This window comes from Macrobrachium nipponense, chromosome 4 (genome assembly GCF_015104395.2).
Source record: "Macrobrachium nipponense isolate FS-2020 chromosome 4, ASM1510439v2, whole genome shotgun sequence".
Lineage (NCBI taxonomy): Eukaryota > Metazoa > Arthropoda > Malacostraca > Decapoda > Palaemonidae > Macrobrachium > Macrobrachium nipponense.
Genome location: NC_061100.1, coordinates 48,006,822 through 48,028,792, shown reverse-complemented (window position 1 = coordinate 48,028,792; position 21,971 = coordinate 48,006,822). Strand labels below are relative to the sequence as shown.

At 44.6% G+C, this 21,971-nt stretch overlaps 1 protein-coding gene across 2 annotated transcripts in view; it reads right to left on the bottom strand.

Moving 5' to 3' along the window:
* The window catches only part of LOC135211646 (uncharacterized), a 184,017-nt gene that overhangs the window by 50,259 nt on the left and 111,787 nt on the right, over positions 1-21,971 (bottom strand). For both annotated transcript variants that reach the window (XM_064244921.1, XM_064244920.1), the window contains exon 2: positions 4,458-4,602. In XM_064244921.1, coding sequence (XP_064100991.1) covers positions 4,458-4,601 — 144 coding nt within the window. In that variant the 5' untranslated portion in view covers position 4,602. The remainder of the gene's footprint in view (positions 1-4,457; positions 4,603-21,971) is intronic.

Sequence of the window (21,971 nt, the reverse complement as noted above, 5' to 3'; positions counted from 1 at the left end):
AAGGAGAAGTCTTCCCCGAAGGAAAGCTTCAAAGGTGAACAGAATACCGAAGACGATAGTTCAAGCCAAACTGGATGTTCCCGTCCGTTCTTCTCTATTCCAGGTTGGTCGCCTACTGTGAGATACTCTTCTTTCAGTAGCAGTCTTCTTCCAAATGCTAGAAATTCCAGGAATTCGAGCATAGGCGAGGTTCCCGATTATCGTGTAACAATTATCGGGGATTCTCGTCTCGCTCACTTTGGACCGTGGTCTCGCCTAAGTGTTTGGAGATCGTAAAAAACTCGAACACTGAGTGCGCTAGAAATTACGTAGAATTCTAAGCACTCTGCGAAACCCCCACCAAATTCGTCAAACGATATCGGCTGGTGGTCCTCTCGATTCTCGTAGAAATCGAGGATGGGGCAGGATCCCTCCTCACGGCCGGGGCTTACGTCAGGTAGGACCCGAAGGTCCCCCCGGTAGCGCAGTCCCCAACGTGGGATCCTACAGAGAAATCTCTGTAGGATCCCTCCCCTTTCCCTCATAGCCTTAAGGAGAGAGGGAATGGGGGAGGAATTGGATACTCGCTCACCTTCCCAGGGGAACTAGCAGTTGGAGAAGAGTAGGAGCAGCCATCGCCGCTCAGAGTCTGGGAAAACATATCGTCAGGAGAAAACGTTTTCCCGAGGAGGGTTACGAACCCACACTGTAGGTAAGGGTCTGCCGCCACTGTGAACGTTGTCTGGGTGGGGCTGATCGACACCTGACAGGAGAGATCCGATACCATCCTCCGACTCATTCCAGTCCTCGTCAAGGTCGAAACCTCACAGGAGGACTGAAGGGGTATTCAAATACGGTGTCCGAAGACACGTAGAAACGCAGCTGTCGCAGTAGAGGAGGTGGAAGTAGCTTGTTCGACCGGCCAGATCTGAGAGAGCCTTCTTGTCCAGAGACGAGAGACTCTACCTGGTTCAAGACAGAATCGGCAAGCTCCGATCGTGGCAGACCCACCGTCAGTTTGGGTTCCCTCTCGGGCCCCAAAACGACTCGAGCCGAGACTTGGGCTCTGCTGGTGGGAGCGGCGATCCTTCCCCGAGGTCGTTGTGCTGACGAATCAGCGCCATAACCTCGACAAAGTTCCTCTGGATCTCGGAAGTCACAGCATCTTGCAGAGTAGGACCGTCAAGCCCCTCGAACAAGAGCATTTTCCTAGAACCCCCCCTTTAGGAGGGGGAACAGCGATAGCCCTCCCAGTCTCCTCCTGTCACTTGCGTGTACGTCCTGGTCGGTCCGAAGATCGTGCCTGGTACATACGGCGTCGTGACAAGATCGTGCGGGGCGCGCCCCTCATGATCACCGCGCTGTGCCTCGCTCTTCCCAGTATAAATCGAGGAAGTTGAAGGCACGGGAGAGGAAGACCTGACGCTCCCCTTCGCTCGCTGGCTGAACCAGCGGGCTTGAAGGGCTGCAGGCGATCGCCAACCTGTGGTGGGGATCGAGCTGCAGGCCTAGTCGAGTTGTTTCCCTGGGAAAAACGGCTGGACCGAGAACAGCGGCCCCGATCTCGTGTGTCAGGGGAACTGCTGCTGGTTGCCGTACCCACACTCGGGCGACCTGCAGAGACCACTGTCACGGTGAGACCGGTGCTAGTCCTCACGGCGCATCACACCGCTGGTGCCAGCCACCCACGATCGGGGGGACCTCTTCCCAGCCTCGGCACGTGGCCAGTCAGAGACCGTCACGTCAGCCCGGGTAGCCAGCTGGTCGCCGTGAGAGCGAGAGCTGGCCTGGTGGGAGGCGCCTGAGCAGCTCTCACCAACCTTCCGCTCCGTGCTGTGAAACCGGCGCCAAGCGAGCTCTGGCGCCTGATTCTTGGCTGCACGGTCACTGGTAGGTGACGGTACACTCGGTATCTCTCACGGACGAGAGGCCGAGATGGAACCTGGTGTAGTGGCAGAGCCCCTGACACCAGGCGAGGAAGTACCGGTGTTAGCCAGTACCCCTCTGGTCCCCGTAGTCTTCTTCCTTGCGGAAGAAGAGACGGGCCCCGCTCCCGAAGGAGCAGGAGGACCAGAGGAAGAACCCCCCCCCGTCCCACCGAGGTGAGACGGGTCCCGAGAAGCTCCCGAGGGAGACTTCTTAGGAGGGAGGAGGCAACCTTCTTCTCCCTCGGCTGTGAAGCCTTGGAAGTCGAAGGGGAAGAGGCGGCAGCCAACGACGATGAAGAAGATGAAGACGACGACGACGACACCTTCCTCCTCTTCTTCGTCAGCTTCCTCAGGACAGACGTAAGATCTGCCATCCAGGGCGGAGCCGGGGCTGCTGTAGCCGAAGCCACAGGGCCCGGACGCACCTGTACAGACAGACCAAAGTCTGGGGCAGTACCACCACAAACAGGGACGACGTCAGCAGGTATGGGCAACTCAGGAACAGCAGGACACAGCCAGCACAGCATCGGCAGGGACAGCCAGCGCAGCAACGGCAGGGACAGCTAGCACAGCAACGGCAGGGACAGCCAGCACAGAATTGGCAGGTACGGCAGGCAGCACCGGTAACACAGGAGGTGGAACAGCAGCAAGGGACATCGAGGTACCGGCGGCAGGTCCAGGGCCGAGCTCTAGGGCAGAGGGAGTGTGGTCGCGGCAGTGCGGCAACCACGAGCGGCGGCATCACAGCCCCCCCTCGGTACGGCAAACGGCCCTGCACAGCGGCTGTAGGCGAGAATGTTACCACATGAGGCGAGTACACCAGGTGAGGAGGGACGACGCCACCTGGAGTCGACATCGTTGTCGTGGTCACCGCTCCATGGGTGACCGCAGGAGGCCCAGGCAGAAAGAACAGTAGCCCCTGGACACTAGGCACGCCCTGCAGACCGAAGGACGCCCATACCTGACCAAGGTCAACCCTCATGGCAGTAGCACCTGCGGAAGAACATTAGAGTGATTAGTGGGGGGGGGGAGGGGGCGAGCCCCACTCCGAACGAGCAGAAGACCCCGAATACAATTGTACATCGGGGCACCGAGCGCCCTCCCCCGCGCTCGACGGATCGGGCGAGGAGAAGGACCCAGATAACCTCCCCCCCCCCCCCCCCAAAGGGGAAGTGCCATCCGCGGAAGCTGAGTGGGGGGGGGGTTCTCGTTCCCCACCCCCGCACAGCACCCATGTACCCAAAACAAAAATACTACAGGGCCCGAGAGCAATCGTGCCCTCGGCACCGAGTGCAAGGGCATAAGGATCAATTCCTGGCTGAGCGGAATCTTGATCCAAAAAGAATATTGATGCAATCAATAATAAAAGGATATAAAAATGAAAAAGAATCTTGCATTACGATTTCACTTCATAAAGAATAAAGGGCTCGGGTCGAGCACATTTGCGCCCTCGGACCGAGCGCAAGGGGGAAAGGATCCATCCCAATTATGAGCGGAAACCTTGATCCACGATGAATTGATGCAATCAAACATATATGAAAATGAAAAGAATACTGCGCTTGCATTTCACTTCATACAAGATAAAAGGGGGAAGGATCAATTCCCGGGTAAGAGCGGAAACATTGATCCAAAAAAAATTGATGCAATCAAAATAATATATGAAAATGAAAAAGAATACTGCACTTGCGATTTCACTTCATACAAATAAAAGAGGGAAGTATCAATTTCCGGGTAAGAGCGGAAACTGATCCAAAATTAGTATTGATGCAATCAAAATTAATATATGAAAATGAAAAAGAATACTGTACTTGCGATTCCACTTTCATACAGAATAAGTTTTCGTGCTGAGCGCATTCGCTCGGTATCGAGCACACAGGTAAAAAAAATATATATATATATAAATGAAAAAGAGTACTTACTTACAATTTTCATTCACATATTTCCAACCAAAATATACGGCTCGGAGCGAGCGCTCTCCAGCCCTCGGCACCGAGCGCACACAATACGAGGATCATTCTGGGAAACTTTGAATTCCCGCACTTACGCCCTTCAGTCCCGGGCACTCGGGTAATCGGAGGGCGTGGTGAAACCATGATCCTTTAATTCACAATTGAATTCAATGGAAATAAAGTTGAAATGATTGTACTTACAATTCAGTTTCACTAGATAAATATAAAAAGAAAACACAACCATGCGAAAGCAACGACGACGAAGCGGGCAGAGCGCGATGATACACACGTCTACACGCCAGCAGGCTGAAAGCAAAAGTGATTCTTCACCTCCCAGTCGCGCAGCGCACACACTGTCGGACAAGCAGTTAACTACCGAACCCCTTGTTCGAAAGCTTACGACCTATCCAGCTGCCGCTAGTAACCTTCCTATTGTAAAAGGACCGAAAGGTTTGTATCTCGTGTCGGAACAAATTACATTTATTATGTGGAAGCTTCCAAGCAACTAACAACTCTTTCACTTGATCCAAATGAGTAGTAAAGTGTATGCATATTATGAATGATGTCACAAATTTTGTTCATTTGTCAAGTACAAACTAACCTCTAATTTCTCTGCAATGTGCTCAAGACCTGCTCGAACACCTGCCAGTACTTTTAGCGTTCCATCCAGACGAGTCGAGAGGTCTTCTCGCATAGCTGTTGCTTCTTTCGCCTTTCTACTCAGTTCCTCAACTACCACAACCATTCTGTAAAATCAATCAAGACTAAATTATTTGTAATGTAAGTTGCAAAGGAATAATTGTTGCAACACAAACCCATAATTGTTTCCACATACTGCACATCCATTACTTTATGTGAGCCTATACCTGTGGTAGTAGTTGTCTCCAAACATGCCCAACAAGGTCTCCCATTCCTTTTACTTAAGGATGCATCCAGATCCCTGAGCACACTAAGTGGTGAAAATGGTCATTCCACAGTCTATTGTTTAAACATGTACAGCCTTGATTTATTTGTTCTTCCCAAACTATATTTCTTATATTATTCAGTCTTGCTGATTATGTGCCAGTAGTAATTTAGTAAATTCTTACAATTCCTGCATGTGTGTTTAAAATATAATACGTATATGGAATTGACAAACAGCTCACATGATCTAGTCCCTGAATGTATTTAATGTAGAGTAACATCGACAGTTGAACATTTTATATGTGAATATCCAAACTATAATTGACAACGAATGATCTAAGATTTATGCTTCTTATGCAGAATCTCTTTAATGCTAGACATATGGGATTTGCTATATATATGTGAATATATGGTAATAACTTTTAACCTAAGCAAGTTTTAGAGTATATAATTTGAAACCACGTATTATCTGATGATTTATTGCAGAATATTGTCTAAGCTAGAACCTAGTACTTATTTTTTTTCTGACTGGCTTTGAACAATACTAATGAGTGCAAAGTTTGTTGTTGCCCTCATGGCTGATGCACCACGAATACAGTGGACACCCCATATTCGCAGACTTACACATCCGCGGATTTTTCTCAGGAACATTCCCCCGCATTATTCGGGGAAAATTCGCCAATTTACCGTATTTTTCTATGAGAAATAAGCACAAATTCCTGGTTTTTTATCAATTTCATCATAAATGCACTTTTTGTGATAAAGGGATTTTGACGTAGGAAAAATCTATTTCTGGGCAAAGGGCCCGTGTTGCCCAGTGAAATATGTTCCTTTAGCACTATTTCTAAGGTAAAATATCGTTATGATACCAGAGAACTGCTAAATTGGAAATGCCAGAATATTCTGGCTCGCTCACCTTTATTAAAAGGTGTCGGTATGGTTTCTGGGGCGAGTGAAACCACTACCACGGGTCCTTCTCCAATTAGCCTCTCCTACATCAAAAAACCTCAAAAAGAGAGGAGCCGACCTATGGCTCACTACCTGCTACCGTGTAGCTAGCGCCTGTGACGTCATACCTGCAGATAGCACCCAAGCTTGGTGCACAGTTGGGGGGGAAAGACAAGGGTGGGATTTCACTGGGTGACACGGGCCCTTCGCCTAGAAATAGATTTTTCCTACGTCAAAATCCCTTTTCTGGGCTTGGCCCTGTCGCTCCGTGAAATAATACCAGAGAAAATACCAAGCTTGGAAAAAGGAAGAACACAAATTACTTTTCAAAAGGATTCCAATGAAAAACAATTAAGGTTAGTTCATTATAATCTAGATCAAGTTACAAACCAGTAACATAAAGAGTAAGTAACCTTAAAACTACCAAACATCATTAATGATCATAGCAAACAAACATTTGAGATAGAAGGTCCTTATGAACTAGACATTATGTACAATATGTTACATCCAGGACCAGTACGACAGTGACGTAACTGGGACTAAGGCAAGAATGTTAATGAGGCCGGTAGGAAGGAGAAGGCAAAGGAGAGACATAAGCTGAACTACTAACTACCATCACCGTCAGTACCGGGGGAAACTCTGTTTCCCGCCGCTACCGCCGGGTACTTAAGGGCTTCAAAGGACTTAAGGTAATGAAGTTTGAATACTGTCGGAGATTTCCAGCCAGTGTACTTCTTCAGATCTTCAAAATTCATATGTTGGAAAAAGTTTATTGAGGTAGCTATAGCTCTAATATCATGTACCCGTAGGAAGGACTGCGGGTTGGCTTTTTTGATAAAATATAAGATTTGTTGCCTAATAGCTTTTAGGGAAATGGTGCCACCTTTTTCTCTAATAAATAGAGGCCCAGAAGAATTCAGAGTTGTCCTATTTAAGTAAGCTTTCAATGAAGTTACCGGGCAAAGGGATGGGTCCTGTCGAAGCAGAACGATTTTCCACGGGGTCCACCTATCTAATGGATCCTCATATTTGGCAAGAAACCGCCAATCTGGAGAAAGTAACATTTCCCCTGAAGGGAGAAATTCTATATGACCTGGGTCCCTAGATAAAGCCAACAGTTCTGAAATTCTAGCTCCTGAGGCTAAGCTTATGAGGAATAGAGTTTTCCTCAATAGGGACTGATAATCACACGAGGTGTTGTTAGTATCTGAGGCCAACTTAAGGACATCATTTAAGAACCATGACACTGACTTGGGCCTTTCAGTAGGTCTGAGCCTGGCGCAAGCTCTGGGGATGGAATAAAGTATGATTCCGTTAGATCAACTTGAATCCGAATTGGAAAATCTTTTTCAGGGCTGATTTGGTAGTAGTGATTGTACTAGCTGCCAAACCTTGTTCAAATAATGACCTGAAAAAGGAGACTGCCAGATTTGTGGTCATGGTATGTACGTACATTAGATTCGTTCAGGAACCTAGCTAGTTTTTTATTATTATTATTTTAATAATAATAATAATAATAATAATAATAATAATAATAATAATAACTGTAATTACAAAATTCATATTATGTGATAGTATTTTAAAGAAATACAATACTAATCTATCCATGTCACTTTTAGTTAAGGCTAACTCTCTCTCTCTCTCTCTCTCTCTCTCTCTTCTCTCTCTCTCTCTCTCTCTCTCTCTTGCCACACAAAATAATAATGTGTCATAGTGGTAACTCCCTCCCTCGTCTTTTGCTGAAGTGTTTATTAAAGTATTTTTTGAGAGAACAGAGAGATAAACACTCACTCTCTCTCTCTCTCTCTCTCTCTTTTACCAAGATGAAAGAATTTTTATGGTACTAGTATGTAAAATGTTTATTGATAATTTCAGTTTTTTATTTAATAATAATAATAAATTAATAATAATAATAATAAGAATAATATTATATAATTAGAGAGAGGAGAGAGAGAGAGAGAGAGAGAGAGAGAGAGGAGAGAGAGAGAGAGAGAGAGTTAGCCTTAACTAAAAGTGACATGGATAGATTAGTATTGTATTTCTTTAATAATGTGGCGCCGTGGAGGAGTGGGTTAGGTCGTCAATGGACTTAAGTCAAGTTAAGCAACACTGGGGCTGGTCAGTCGTTGGATGGGTAACCGCTCTCCTCGGCGTTGATTCCTTGGGAAAGGATCTTGACCATAATTTCCTCAGTCTACTCAGCTGTAAATGAGTACCTATCCCTGATGGGGTAGGTTCAGCTATGGGTTAAATATCAAAACTCAGCAATGATGGAAAGAAATGAAGGAATAAACGACAACGACGTAAATGGAACCTTCTGGCAACAGAGGAGCTTCGTCCGGCAACCAGGTATTCAACCCAATTGAAGGGGAAGACGGTCAGGTACTTGGAGGTCGTCATCCAGCAACTGATCACCACAACGACAGTAATCAACAGCCTGAGATTGGAGCTACAGAAGCAAAAAGGAAGAAATGGACAAGAGAAGAAAATAAGGAAATATGGAGATGCTACATCAGAAGCAACCCGACGGAGAGAGGATATAGAAGAAGATTGGTCAACATCTGGAATGAGAGGAATAACACCCCCCAAACAGAGCAGAGGCTGGCAGACCAAGTAAGGAACATAAAGAAAAAGAACTGGCCCTCCCCAACAGAAAGAGAAGAACTGGAAAGGGAAATGTCAAACGACAACAAATTACACGAAGACGAACTGAGAGACGATGCCACAGGAGACGACAGGGAGGATGAGGTATCAAAAAACAACACACGAAGAAACACCGACGGAGTAACAGAGAGGACGGAATGAGTAGAAAAGATTAGACAATGGATGGAGCCAGATACAGAGAGAACAAAGATCCCCTCCATGAAAGCCTACAACACCAAGAAATTAAGGCAGAAAACAAGTGAGGTCAATGAAATAATGGGCATAATACACACCACCAGTATCACAGAAACAAATAACTTGGCATATGCAGGAGCAAGATTAGTAGCAGAACTGATGGGGATTCGAACACCAACACCACCAGCACAAACAACCCAACAGAAACCAAAACAGCAACCTCCTTGGAAAAGGCGTCTGGAGAAGCAAATCATGGTGATGAGATCTGACTTGAGTAAACTGAAAGAGATGGCAGAAAAAATGCTAAGAAGCAAGAAAACAAGGGAGGAACTCAACGAGAAATACAAAGTACAAGAGAGGGGACTAAACAACACAATAGAAGATGTAAAACAGAGGCTTCAGACCAAAGCACATAAGATCCAACGGTACATGAACAGGAATAAGGGATACCAACAGAACAAACTATTCGGAACCAACCAGAAAAGACTATACAGCCAACTAAGAGGGGAAGACAACCACCCAGAAATTCCTGAAGCCGAACCAAGTAAGAGACTCTGGGAAAACATATGGAGCAATCCGGTATCACACAACAAACATGCAACATGGCTCCAGGAAGTCAAGGAAGAAGAAACAGGGAGAATAAAACAAAGATTCACAGAGATCACGACAGACACAGTCAGACACCAACTAAAGAAAATGCCAAACTGGAAAGCCCCAGGTCCCGATGAAGTCCATGGATACTGGCTCAAAAACTTCAAGGCCCTACACCCACGAATAGCAGAACAACTCCAGCATTGTATCTCAAATCACCATGCACCCAAATGGATGACCACAGAAAGAACATCCTTAGTACAAAAAGACAAGATTAAGGGAAATATAGCCAGTAACTACAGGCCTATCACCTGCCTACCAATAATGTGGAAGTTACTAACAGGTATCATCAGTGAAAGGCTATACAACTACCTAGAGGAGACAAACACCATCCCCCACCAACAGAAAGGCTGCAGAAGGAAGTGTAGGGGCACAAAAGACCAGCTCCTGATAGACAAAATGGTAATGAAGAACAGTAGGAGAAGGAAAACCAACCTAAGCATGGCATGGATAGACTATAAGAAAGCCTTCGACATGATACCACACACATGGCTAATAGAATGCCTGAAAATATATGGGGCAGAGGAAAACACCATCAGCTTCCTCAAAAATACAATGCACAACTGGAATACATACTTACAAGCTCTGGAATAAGACTAGCAGAGGTTAATATCAGGAGAGGGATCTTCCAGGGCGACTCACTGTCCCCACTACTCGTTCGTGTTAGCCATGATTCCCATGACAAAAGTACTACAGAAGATGGATGCCGGGTACCAACTCAAGAAAAGAGGCAACAGAATCAACCATCTGATGTTCATGGACGACATCAAGCTGTATGGTAAGAGCATCAAGGAAATAGATACCCTAATCCAGACTGTAAGGATTGTATCTGGGGACATCAGGATGGAGTTTGGAATAGAAAAATGCGCCTTAGTCAACATACAAAAAGGCAAAGTAACGAGAACTGAAGGGATAAAGCTACCAGATGGGAGCAACATCAAACACATAGATGAGACAGGATACAAATACCTGGGAATAATGGAAGGAGGGGATATAAAACACCAAGAGATGAAGGACACGATCAGGAAAGAATATATGGCAAGACTTAAGGCGATACTCAAGTCAAAACTCAACGCCGGAAATGTGATAAAAGCCATAAACACATGGGCAGTGCCAGTAATCAGATACAGCGCAGGAATAGTGGAATGGACGAAGGCAGAACTCCGCAGCATAGATCAGAAAACCAGGAAACATATGACAATACACAAAGCACTACACCCAAGAGCAAATACGGACAGACTATACATAACACGAAAGGAAGGAGGGAGAGGACTACTAAGTATAGAGGACTGCGTCAACATCGAGAACAGAGCACTGGGGCAATATCTGAAAACCAGTGAAGACGAGTGGCTAAAGAGTGCATGGGAAGAAGGACTAATAAAAGTAGACGAAGACCCACAAATATACAGACAGGAGAATGACAGACAGAACATGGCAATGGCTACAGAGGGGAGAGCTAAAGAAGGAAACTGAAGGAATGATAACAGCGGCACAAGATCAGGCCCTAAGAACCAGATATGTTCAAAGAACGATAGATGGAAATAACATCCCTCCCATATGTAGGAATGAATGAATAATTAATAATTATCTGGCGTCTTGACTACCAGGATCATTGACGCCGAATGAAGCCATTTGGACAACCAATTTGGGTAAAATCCACACACACATCATAAAAACTTTTAAAGTTCCGCATCACTTATTGTACTATAGCTAGCGCAAAGATGCTACTTACGCATTAAACACCACCAAAGCTAAATTATTATTATTATTATAAAATAGTTTAACCAGGCCACTGAGCCGACCTTCAGCTCCCATGGGGACTAATAAAAGAAGACAAAGACCCAGAAATATACAGAGAAAGGAGAATGACAGACAGAAAAGAGGACTGGCACAACAAACCAATGCACGGACAATACATGAGACAGACTAAAGAACTAGCCAGCGATGACACATGGCAATGGCTACAGAGGGGAGAGCTAAAGAAGGAAACTGAAGGAATGATAACAGCGGCACAAGATCAGGCCCTAAGAACCAGATATGTTCAAAGAACGATAGACGGAAATAACATCTCTCCTATATGTAGGAAGTGCAATACGAAAAATGAAACCATAAACCACATAGCAAGCGAATGCCCGGCACTTGCACATAACCAATAGAAAAAGAGGCATGATTCAGTGGCAAAAGCCCTCCACTGAAGCCTGTGCAAGAAACATCAGCTACCTTGCAGTAATAAGTGGTACGAGCACCAACCTGAGGGAGTGATAGAAAACGATAAGGCAAAGATCCTCTGGGACTATGGTATCAGAACGGATAGGGTGATACGTGCAAACAGACCAGACGTGACGTTGATTGACAAAGTCAAGAAGAAAGTATCACTCACTGATGTCTCAATACCATGGGACACCAGAGTTGAAGAGAAAGAGAAGGAAAAAATGGATAAGTATCAAGATCTGAAAATAGAAATAAGAAGGATATGGGATATGCCAGTGGAAATCGTACCCATAATCATAGGAGCACTAGGCACGATCCTAAGATCCCTGAAAAGGAATCTAGAAAAACTAGAGGCTGAAGTAGCTCCAGGACTCATGCGGAAGTGTGATCCTAGAAACGGCACACATAGTAAGAAAAGTGATGGACTCCTAAGGAGGCAGGATGCAAACGCGGAACCCCACACTATAAATACCACCCAGTCGAATTGGAGGACTGTGATAGAGCGTAATAATAATAATAATAATAATAAAACTGTAATTACAAAATTCATAATGGTAGTATTTTAAAGAGATGAAAATTACCTTTCCATTTCACTTGTAAGGATAACTCCTCTTTCTTACTGAGATAAGAGAATTTTTATGGTAAATGCACGGTGTTTTATTTTATTTTCAAATAATAATATAATAATAATAGAAGTAGTAATAATACGATAACTAATTTCAAATGAAAATTCTTCCCTTCGTCTTTTTCTGTATCAATTTCCCTACCACATAACTCCAGTGACGCTCGGAGCTGGGAAAGTAACAATGCCATACAATGGTCAAACGAATTTAATGGTTTTATGTAATCTCTCTCTCTCTCTCTCTCTTACTGAGATGAGATCACTTTCATGGACATGTATGTAATAAGTTTATCATTAATATAACTGTAAGTACAAAATTCATGTCTGAGTATTTTAAATACAATAATCATTCCATTTCTCTCTCTTAAATACTGTAAGGACACACTCTCTCTCTCTCTCTCTCTCTCTCTCTCTCTCTCTCTCTCTCTCTCCACAAGATACTTGTCATACGTTTGGTGTTTCTATTTCTTCCTTTTATCTCTCTCGCTCTCAGCAAAAGAATTGATAGACAGACAAACATAATTGCACAGTCCTCTCTTTCTCTCTTCTCTGGAGAAATATATGTATTTATGGGAGAGGAAAAAAGTTGCCTACAGACATTCATTTCAATCTATTGAACCGTAAGGCGCTACTCTCTCTCTCTCTCTCTCTCTCTCTCTCTCTCTCTTCTCTTCTCTCTTCTCTCTCTGCTATTGGCTGTTTATATATTTCTAATGGTAAAATGTTTAAGATGACTTTAAAATGATATTAATAATACCAATTCAATGGTATATTTGATGTAGGATAATACTTTAAGTAGACATTTGGTATTTGTGATTTCACATACAATTGCTTCCTTTGTAAAAAGAAAATGGATGTCTCAAATAGTAACAGTATGAAAGAAAACGTGCATGACTGAATACTTATGGGGGGACTGAATTATTTTCACATACGTGACTAAGTCATACAGTACGTACATAGTATGTATTTATGTATAACCATAAAATGTAAGATTTACTTTAAAACAGTATTAATAATATTTCAAAGATTAATATGAACCATAATAGGATATTTTATGTATATTTGATGAAGGATGGTCTTTTTAGGGATACTTTGGTGTTTGCATGTTCAGGATAGGAGTTTATGAGCATTTTTAGAGGGGGGTTCCAAACATTCGCGGATTCTAACTATTCGCGGGGGGGTCTGGTACGCATCCCCCGTGAATACGGGGGGGACCACTGTATAGTTTTTCTGATAACCGCCAAAATCGAGGAAGGGGCAGGATTCCTGTTCCAAGATTGGGCTTACGGTAGGGAGAACCTTAAAGTTCCCCTTCTGCAGCGCCGTCTCGAACGCAGAAGAGAAGAGCTTCTTAGTCAGAAATCTGTTGGAGTTCTTGCCTCGTCATAATGAGGGAAGAGTAAGAAACTGAAGGAGAGAGCCCACGCTGAGAGGAACTGCCTGTTACAGCAGTCCCCTGTATATTGGAGAAGAGCTTCTCTCCGTACTAGTATCATCCTGACAAAGGTGACGGCCGCCTGTGCGACATCTTGCGCCTTTGCCAGGAGAAGGCTGATCCTGATAAAAAACTAATAAGAGGAGCCTCGCGGCTGACCCCTCTCTCATAAGGCGATGCAGGAGATCCTGTCGCCTGGCTGGCGCCTCGCGCCTGGCTGCTGGAAAGTGGCTCGCACCTGGTTGCTGGAACGCGGCTCGCGCCTGGCTGCTGGAACGCGGCTCGCGCCTGGCTGGCGCTTCTTGCTTGCTCTTCATTTCAAAGCAGGCTTTCCAACTTCTTCCAGAGTACGCAAAAGATCGTCCGAACTGCAAACATGTCCACTTCTTTGTCTTGTAAGATGAAGAATCCTACGAAGAGACGCACTTTATGAGGATGCCTTTCCAATGGCTATCCTTGGCAGTCTGGGTCGCCACAGATCCTGCCGAGGTTGGTTGGTTTTATAAAGTTTAGGTGTAACACCAAGCACTGGGGCAGCAAAGGCCATTCAGCGCTTATTGTATAACTATGAAATTATAAGACGTGTTATATCATATAAAGCAGGTTTATTTCTTTGAGATAATTTACTATATTTTGAAGTGGGGCATTTTCTCCCAATAGTTCTTCAAGTGGGATATTATATATGTTTTTGGATCTTCGTTTTCTTTCGAATTTTTTGCATTCAGTTAGCAGATGACGGACTGTGACCAGAGTACGACAATGGTCACAGTAAGGGGCCTGTCTTTCCTCGCCTTGCAACATCAAGTATTTGTGTGTCAAGTATGTATGTCCTATTCTTAATCTTGTTAATATGACATCTTCCCTTCTTTGACATTGTTGTCTATTCCAAGGTTTTACAGATGATTTAATATGCTTTAATTTATGATTCAATTCTAGCCATTCTTTTTCCCATTTTGATTGACAGTATTCATTAATTGTTGTTTTAATGTCATTATAAGGTATTTGTATTTTTTTTGATAGACTCCTTTTTTACTGCCTTTTTGGCTTCTTTATCCACCTCTTCATTACCCTTTATGCCCACATGGGAAGGGATCCAACATAGTTTTATATTTATAGATTTCCGTTTTACTATTATATCTATCCACTCTCTTATTTCTTTAATTACGGGATGAGAAACTGTGTATTGTCTTAGCGCTTCTAAAGCACTGTTAGAATCCGTGTATATTACTGGAGGAGAGGCCCGAGAGCGGAAAGGAGAAGAGGATTCTTGAGATCTCCTGGTTCTCTTGCGCTCTATCTATGGCTCTTCAGAGAAGGATTCGGGGCTGGAAGGAAGGGCGCAAAGTTCCTTCCAGGCTCTCTTGAGAGGGCGAGAGGTTTCCGAGGTGCTCCATCCGCGCTTAGGAGAGGGCGACGAAGATGAAGAGAAACACTGGCACAAAACCGCCTTCTTGGCTCGATCCAAGGCAGCCTGGGAACGAGCAACAGGATCTGCCGAGGTGACGCCTGACCAGTGGGGGTTCTCCCTAACCTTCCAGCGGCTGTCGACTTTCCTCCTCCACTGGGTCTGGGAGTCTGGAAGAGGTCTAGGCCTGGAAGCGTTAGTGAGCCGGTCAGACGCACCCTCCACTGCACTAGGGGCACTGCACTGTTCACTGGCACTGTCACTCTTACCTTCAAGAGAGCGTATTTTGCTCTCCATGCTCCTAATCATGGCTCTCATGGAAGCCACCTCCGAACGCGAATCTTCAGGTTCAAAGCTGGGAGCAGGGGCTGAAACGGGAGAAGGAATTACATCTACGATAGGGTTCTCAACATCAAACTCGCTAATTCGCGATCTACTAGAGCTCCTAGAAGAAGGCTTACGTACCCTATCCTTCTCTAACTTCCTTAAGTAGGAAGAAAGAGACTTCCATCCATCCTCATCCAACCTTTCACACTCTTTACACGGGTTATTGAAAGAACATTCATTCCCTCTACAACCCATACACACACTGTGAGGATCTACAGAAGCTTTAGGAAGCCACACCTTACATTCACTCACCGAACATACTCTAAAAACAGAAGATTTCTTAATCTCAGAATCAGCCATTATAAGAAAAAATCCAAAGAATAATCCAAAAACAATCCAAAGTAGCGTATGCCAAGCCAACGGACAAAGGGTACTTCACCAAAGAGTCAATCCAAATAATCATCGGCAACGAGAATAAATCCAATATCGAGAGGACTTAACAACAAGTGTTGTCAAGCCGGGCGACAGAGAAAATCTGACAAGAAAGGGGGATTGGTTCTTACACCCGCCACCCAGCGGCGGGTAAGGTAGATCACCTGACCTACCTGTCGCGTGTGCCAAGAGTTTTAAATTCTGTCGTGACGTCAGAGACGTAAGCTAAGTATATATCTGTCAGGAAAGTTCATGTACAAAAACGTATTGTCAGAAAACGTTTCCCCCCCCCTCCCCCCGAGGAGGGTTACGAACTCGCACTGTAGGTAAGGATCTGCCGCCACTGTCAACATCGTCTGGGTGGAACAGATCGACACCTGACAGGAGAGAGCCGATACCGTCCTCTGATCATTCCAGTCCTCATCGAGGTCGAAACCTCTCAGGAGGACCGAGGAGGGGGAGGGGGAGCGCTGCAATACTCTGTAGAAACACCACTGTCGCAGTAGAAGAGGTGGAATTAGCTTGTTCGACCGGCCAGACCTAAGCGAGCCATCTTGTCCGGAGACGAGAGGCTCTACCTGGTCCAGAACCGAGTCGAGAAGCTCCGATCGAGGCAAGCCCACAGTCAGTCTGGGTTCCATTCTTCGGGCTTCAGAACGACTTGAGCCGTCACGCGGGCTTTGCTGGTGGGAGCGGCGATGGTTCCCCGAGGTCGTTGTGCTGAAGAATCAGCGCAATAACCTCAGTACAATCCTCCGGATCTCAGAAGTCACAGCATCTTGCAGAGTAGGACCGTCAAGCCCTCGAACAAGAGCATATTCCGAGAACCTCCCCCTTAAAGAGGGGGAACTGCGATAGACCCCTCTCGGATTCCTCCTGCCACTTGCGCGTACGTCCTGGTTGGCCCGAAGATCGTACCTGGTGCTTACGGCGTCGTGACGGGATTGTGCGGGGCATGCCCCTCACGATCACCCTGCCATGCCTCGCTCTTCCTGGTGCAAACCGAGGAAGTTGCAGGCACGGGAGAGGAAGACATGACGCTCCTCTTTCACTCGCTGGCAGAACCAGCGGGCTTGGAGGGCTGCATGCTATCACCAACTTGCAGGCCTAGTCGAGCCGTTTCCCAGGGAAACGGCTGGACCGAGAACAGCGGCCCCGATCTCGTGTGCAGAGGAGCTGCCGCTGGTCCCCCTATCCGCCCGGTCCCTGTGGGAGCGGCGGTCAGGAGACCTGCAGAGACCAATGTCGCGGTGAGACCGGTGCGTGTCCTCGCGGCGCGTCATACCGCTAGTACCAGCCGAGGCTGGCGCCAACGATCGAGAGGGGGGAACCTCTTCCCAGCCTCAGCCCGTGGCTGGTCAGAGACAGTCACGTCTACCAGGGTTACCAGCTGGTCACTGCGAGAGCGGCTGCTGGCCTGGCGAGAGTCACCTGAGCGGCTCTCACCAGCTTCTGCTCCATGCCGCGGTCCTGGCGCCGAGCGAACTCTGGCGCCAAAACTTTGGCTATACGCTCTCCCGCGGGAGATCGTATACTCGGACCCTCTCGAGTCCCCGTCTTCTTCTTCCTTGCGGAAGGGGAAACGGGCCCTGTCCCCGAAGGAGCAGGAGGACCGGCAGAAGAACCCCCCTGACGAGCCCTTAGAAGTTCCCGAAGGAGCCTTCTTAGGGGGGAAACCCGGGTTACCAGTTGGTCGCTGCGAGAGCGGCCGCTGGCCTGGCGAGAGTCACCTGAGCAGCTCTCACCAGCCTTCTGCTCCATGCCGCGGTCTTGGTGCCGAGCGAACTCTGGTGCCAGAACTTTGGCTGCATGGTCTCCCACGGGAGATCGTATACTCGGAACCTCTCGCGAACGAGAGACCGAGCCGGAACCTGGCGTATCGGCAGCGCCGCTAACACCAGGCGAGGAAGTACCGGTGGTAGCTGGTACCCCTCTGGTCCCCGTCTTCTTCTTCCTTGCGGAAGGGGAGACGGGCCTTGTTCCCGAAGGAGCAGGAGGACCAGCAGAAGGACCCCCCGTCCCACCGGAGTGGGACGGGCCCTTAGAAGTCGAAGGGGAAGAGGCGGCAGCAGACGACGACGACACCTTCCTCTTCTTCTTCGTCAGCTCCCGCAGGACAGACGTCAGATCCTCCATCCAGGACGGAGCCAGGGCAATTGCCAAAGCAACACGGCCCGGCTGCACCTGTCCGGAAGGACCTGAGTCTGGGGCAGCAGCACCGTGGACAGGAACGATGTGGGCAGGAGCGGGAACATCAGGAGCGGCGAGAGCGGCTGGGCCAGCAGCAAGAACAGCGGTAGCGGCAGGTACGGCTGGTACGGCAGGCAAGTCAGGTAATCCAGGAGGCTTAGCTTCAGCCATCGACATCCTGGGTACCAGTGGCAGGTCCAGGGGAGCTTTGGGCAGCGGAAGTCTGGGGTCGGCAGCACAAAGAACCCAGGTGGAGCGGCACACCCCTCCTCGGTACGGCAGCGATCGGCCCTTGAATGGCGGCTGTCGGCGCCACCGTCATCACATGCGGGGTATCACAAGGTGAGGAGGGGCGGCGTACCCTAGGGTAGTGTTGTGGTGGTCACCGCTCCATGGGTGACCGCCCCCGCCAGACGCTGAAACAACCCCTGGACACTAGGCACGCCCTGCAGACCCAAGGACGCCCACTCCTGTCCTCTCGTAGTAGCCATCTTGCTTGGTGAGACGTACCCGCGTGAAGTCAGATTAATCAACAGATATCACAAGTTTAACATACGACTAGAATTTGAGAAATATCTAGAAGTGTTCGTGAACTATCGGTGATAAGATTAGTGTGAAAATAGTAGGATAAAGCGTCTTCTAAGTTAGTTTATCAAGTGTAATACTATAAATCAGAACAAGATGGCAGTAAGTTCCAACTGCGGGAAGAGGTTGGCGTAATTTGGCGTGTTTAGCAGATTCGCAATACGATGAGGTAGCAGGAAGGGAACTGGCATTTCTCATCTATGAAATCAGCAACAGTCCTAACCAAAAGATACAAAAGCATTCATAGATATATTAGAAGGATATAATCCTTCAAACTGGAACAAATCTAATGAAAACATCTTGAAAATAATTGAAGAAGTTCCAAATAAAATCCAAGTGGTCAAGAGACTCATAAAGAAAATATACATAAACCACATATTCCGACCAAAGAAAATGAATAAGGTGAATCTTGTGAATATCCTAATTGATTGCATTAGGAAAAAGATGCCAAAAGCATGCAAACTGTGTAAGTTTGGTATAGCATAGTCCAATCCACAAAACCTAATCAGAAAATGTGCTGCATGCAACATTCCGACCCATCCACAGTGTGCTGAGGTAATACAAGATTTGAGAAAAGATACAAGAAGTTTTTGTTCAACATGTCTATCATGGATAGACAATGTTATTAAATCAAGATTGAATGTACAAATAGTTGAGGATGAAGAAGAAGAGAAGAGGAAGAAGAAGAAGAAAAAGAAGAAGAGGAAAACGAAGAGAAGTAAACAAAAATGAAATGACAGACAAAAAATAAGGAAAACAAAGAAAACAAGATAAAAGTATTGGATGCAGAGATACTCATTGATTACTACATATGAGGCAATAAAGCAGCATACCTACGAAGAAATAAAATTACGATATGACAACAGAAAAGGCAAATCCCGAAGAGGCTCTACCCAGATCTATACAATGACGGGAAAGAGGAAAAAATAAGACAAGAAAGACAAAATCTGCAACCTTTTGAAAAGAGGGAATTGCAGATTTGGAGAAAGATGTTACTACAACATCCTAAGATATGTCAAAACTATGAAATATATGGTAAATGTGCATACTTAGATGGTACATGGGGGATGATTGCAGAGCATCTGCATCCAAAAATATGTAAAAAACCTAAAAGAAGGAAAAGGATGTAAGTTCGACAAAAAATTGCAAATATATGCACCCTGTAGCCATGAATCATAATCAAATAAATAACCACCAAGTAATAAAATCCAAAATAATAAAGAAACAAATAAAGAGAGAAATCAAGAATATCAGGTAAAAAGAAAAGAAAACAAACCACCAATGAGATATGCAGAGGTGTCAGCAAAAAATTTCAAAGCATCAGCTCCGAAATTCTACTCAAGAGATAATAACTGTATTTATTAGTGCAAGAGGATATTGCAGAAACGAGAAAATTGCAGATTCAGACACAAAATGAATAATTATGATGAAGGAAGATCAAATATTATGGAAAAGTTGGATTTTTTTAATGTCAGAATTTCTGGAAATGAAAAAAAGAACAACATACCAGAACAGGAAAGAGACATGGGAAAATCCTTATTACTACCAGTATTAAATGAAGGAGAAAACACGCAACCATCATAGCTGATGAATGCGCAGGGTTTAGTTACGAGTAACTCAAAAAGAAAATAGAGTACTTAGAAGAACTAACCAAAATGAAAAGAAAATAGATATAATGAATATAAGTGAAACCTGGTATTCCCAAGAGACTGGGAATGATGATCAAATAAAAGGGTTCCAAACTTATAGATCAGTAGAAAAAATAGGAATCAAGGGGGAACCGCAATATATGGGAAAGACAAAAACAAGGAAAAATATATGAGAAATATAGTAACTCAGAATGTGAACTAATAGCGGTAGAAATTGAATCTGAAAAATTGATGAACATAGTAATATATAGACCTCCTAATACTAAAGAGTTTGACTTAATAATTGAAAATTGGATGATATATGTAGAAATCACAAGGACTGGACTATTCTCCTATCTGGTGACTTCAACTTTCCTTTCGTAGAATGGAAAGAAACGAATAGGAAGATTGTGGTTGTACTTATACATATAAAAAAAGAGAGTAATAGTAGTGCAGAAGATAAGAGGCAATTTGAAAAGCTATTAGATATGCTACTAGAATACAACATCAACAAATCAACCTGCCAACAAGAAAGGAAAATACTTTAGACCTAGTATTTTGTGAACGAGAATGAATTATGTTAAAGAAATAATAGTTTATAATGCGAGTATTTCAGACCATAATGTCATAGAATTAACAGTTTCATTCCAAAGCAAGTGAAAATAGAGATAAGCAAGAAATGAAAAAGTGGGAAGGATATGGAAAATACAACTTCTACAGTAAAAATATAAAATGGTCAGAAATTAATGAAGAATTAAACAAAGATTGGGATAACATTTTCGTAAGTGATGACATAAGGTAAATACGGAGATATTATATAAAATATTGGAGAAAATAGTGGAAAAATATATACCGAAGAAGAAAAGTAAACATCATTCATGCATACCAAGAGCAGAAGGATCTTGTTCCAGAAAATCAGAAAGTGGAAAAAAGGTCTTGCAAACAAAAGAAAAAATGCATGGAAGTTATAGACTAAAAAGTAAGATAGAAAATGCAGAACAAAAGATTATACAATCAAAAGAAAATGAAAACGGGACTTGGAAGAAAAAACCCTATTAAATATCAAGCAAAACCCCAAACTATTATACTCATATGCGAAGAAGATGAATAAAAGAAGAATAGAAATAGGCCCTCTGAGAATTGAAGGGAGATTAACGAATGAAAAAAAAAAGGAAATTTGCAACATACTGGCAGAACGATATAGAGAGATTCACCCCTAGAATAGATAATGAAGATAATGATATAGAAGTAAGGGATGAAAATAGTGAATATTTAGCTGACATAGATATTAATGAAGCTGTTATTGTGCAGGCTATGAAATTAAAAATGGAGCTGCTGCAGGGCCTGATGGAATTCCTGCTATTTTGTTAAAGAAAGTAGTCATTCTATCGCAAAGCCACTTGCAATATTTTAAGACAAAGTGTAGATACAGCAAGATTTATGATGAGCACAAATTAGCATATATTACCCCTACTTTCAAAAGTGGATCAAGACTAGAGGCAAGTAATTATAGGCCTGAGTCTAACATCACATATTATGAAAGTGTATGAAAGGGTAATGAAGAAAAATATTATGAAACATTTAATAAAAATATGTTTAATAAAGGACAACATGGTTTCGTCACCGGAAAAAGTACACAACCCAACTGTTAGTCCACCGTGAGAACATATTCAAAAATATGAAAAGCGGAAATGAAACAGATGTGGTTTATTTAGACTTTGCAAAAGCTTTTGATAAAGTAGACATAATATATTAGCGAAGAAAATTAGAAAACACAATATCGTGGATAAAGTAGGAGATGGTTAAAAGAATTTTACACAACAGAAAACAAGATAGTTATTGCAAACGACGAGAAATCGGATGAAGCCAAGGTATATCCGGTGTGTCCGCAAGTACGGTGTTAGCTGCAATACTGTTTGTTATTATGATTGAAGACATAG